The 2,157-nt window shown below is 42.1% G+C and overlaps 1 protein-coding gene across 2 annotated transcripts in view; it reads left to right on the forward strand.

Annotated features, from left to right (window-relative positions):
- Positions 1 to 808: 808 nt before the first annotated feature.
- The window catches only part of LOC136438839 (bactericidal permeability-increasing protein-like), a 15,012-nt gene continuing 13,663 nt past the window's right edge, over positions 809 to 2,157 (forward strand). Inside the window, exon 1 of one of the 2 annotated variants that reach the window (XM_066433835.1) lies at positions 809 to 1,050. In XM_066433835.1, the coding sequence (XP_066289932.1) occupies positions 933 to 1,050 (118 nt within the window). In that variant the 5' untranslated portion in view covers positions 809 to 932. The remainder of the gene's footprint in view (positions 1,051 to 2,157) is intronic. The other variant, XM_066433836.1, reaches the window with a different exon arrangement.

The following is a 2,157-nucleotide window of genomic DNA, read 5'->3' on the forward strand; positions in this document are numbered from 1 at the left end:
TTTATTCTTTTTCATCCTTTCATATTTTTATTTTTGCACGTTCTCAAGGTCAGAAATGACGTGAGAGAGATCAATATCCTACACGTTTCTCCATAATAGGCACACAGTCTGCCAGCGGGGCTGTCATGCCTGATTATTCTCCTAACGCGGAAATTTCTCTGAAGCAGGTTGTCCTGGCGTCATCTGAATTGGATTAGAAATAATCTGTAGGCTACGTTTGTGAAACCATATCTTATGTATGATAGAATAACTGCAGTGCCGTTTTCGTGCAACTCTATTAAAACTACGTACGGTACACGTAAACTGGATTATCACTAACGTTCGTACTTTGATATATGACGTCGATTGCTACTAATTTGCTAGTATAAAACGATTTACAGTACGTCAAAGCTTAGAGTGTTCTGGAGTATGAAGATAAAGGATGCAAAATTAAATTGTGTAGAGAGAAAAATTGTTATCGTTAGTAAGGAGGCTGGTGCAATATTGCGGAATCAGTTAACGTCAGGAAAATTTGACATGTGGCTTGTTACATAGAGTAGAATTAGTTGTTTTTATAAGCCTTTGTATTTTTACCTTTTGATGTTTTTTTTTTCTGGGGGGTACTTATGTACTGATTACGGCCGTTTGGTGCAAGGGCAGGCCACAAGATACATATCCTTTTCAACCACAAAACACTGAGAGTAAACATCTATTGAGGGTAAAGTTCAAATTTACCCAAACCTCCCAGACCGGTTCCACCTGACAGGGGAATCCCGGGGGTCGACTCCGCCAATCACAGGGACGGAAAGTCACATGACCATGACGTAATGAAAACGACAGTGACACCAGTTCCCCAAATCTGACACGGCACTTCCTCGTGAGGAAAGTGTTGATCAGTTGAACAAGCTTGCCCGGGACGTTTCTACTTGTTGGGAGTGAGTCCACAGTCGAAGATGAAACTGCTCTGTGCCCTTACCTTGCTCTTGGCCGTGGTGGCCGCCGTCTTCCATGGAGTGCACGGGCAGAACCCAGGTCTCAAAGCCAAGGTCACCGAGTTTGGACTCACCTATGGTAGGTTAAGGCCTTCATGATTTTGTCATTCTTTCATTTCCTCAAACTGAAATCAAGTAATACCTTCCTCTTAAGAGTTTGTAAAACATTGAGCCTTGTTTTTTTTCTCCTCATTTTCAGTGAATGTAACGTTACATCTTATTAAAAGACTTCTTTGTCTGCGACCCCGCGGCATGTTTAGTCTCCAGCTCGCAGGCTTGTTTAATAAGTCAAGGCGGGATAATTTGTTATTGATGGATTGTTAGCTCCTTCTATATTGGTTTGTATCGCCGTGAAACACCGTACATTAGGTGACATTTGTATAAAGACGATCGTAAGAAGCCTTGCTTGTCAAATACAGGAGGAAGACTTGTAGCTTCTCCGTTGATAGTATATGTAGATACAAATTTCTGTACCGTCGTGATGTTTTTGTTTAGCCATCGTCGTTTCTGTGTACTTCGGTGAGCTAACAACGTTATGTCTTGTTGTTGATTTTCCTCACATTTCTGTCATTAAGCAATCAAACCAAATGAAAAGTTAGATCACAAAGTGCTCTATTTACCCCCGTCAAAAAGGAACTACAGTACATGTATATGCAGGGAGTAGGGGAAGCAAATACGGAAATTCTAAAGAGCTGTTATGATAGAGTCACTTCCCCTTTCTGTGCCTTTGTTCCTCATTCACGCACTAAACGTTGCAATTGCAAATATTTCACACACCAGCGAACTAAGGCAAAACACCGCTGAGTATATGGAGAGTGCTTCGGTCCATTTGCCTTAAAGCGAGAGAAAAAACATTTCATGACCATGTTCATGCTTTGGGATCACACACTCCTTGTACGCATAACAAAGCCTTGGCTTAGCCTCCTTTGCAGGCTTCATGAGTTGGCTTGGGGGGAGGGGTCTGTATGCTGTGCATGTGCATGCATGTATGCTCAGTATTCTGATGGCTGCTGGTCTATAACAGCCGCCTTGGTGTGCTTATAAAACGCCTAGGGTCAATCCATATAGAAACGATTGGAAGCTCAATCCATGTTGAACGTATACATACTAATGCCAGACGGATGATGAGAGGGGAACATACGTAATATAGCTTAGTGTGTGAGTTGCTCACAAAGACCAACTTTTG

Source organism: Branchiostoma lanceolatum, chromosome 7 (assembly GCF_035083965.1).
Source record: "Branchiostoma lanceolatum isolate klBraLanc5 chromosome 7, klBraLanc5.hap2, whole genome shotgun sequence".
NCBI classification, from domain to species: Eukaryota; Metazoa; Chordata; class Leptocardii; order Amphioxiformes; family Branchiostomatidae; genus Branchiostoma; species Branchiostoma lanceolatum.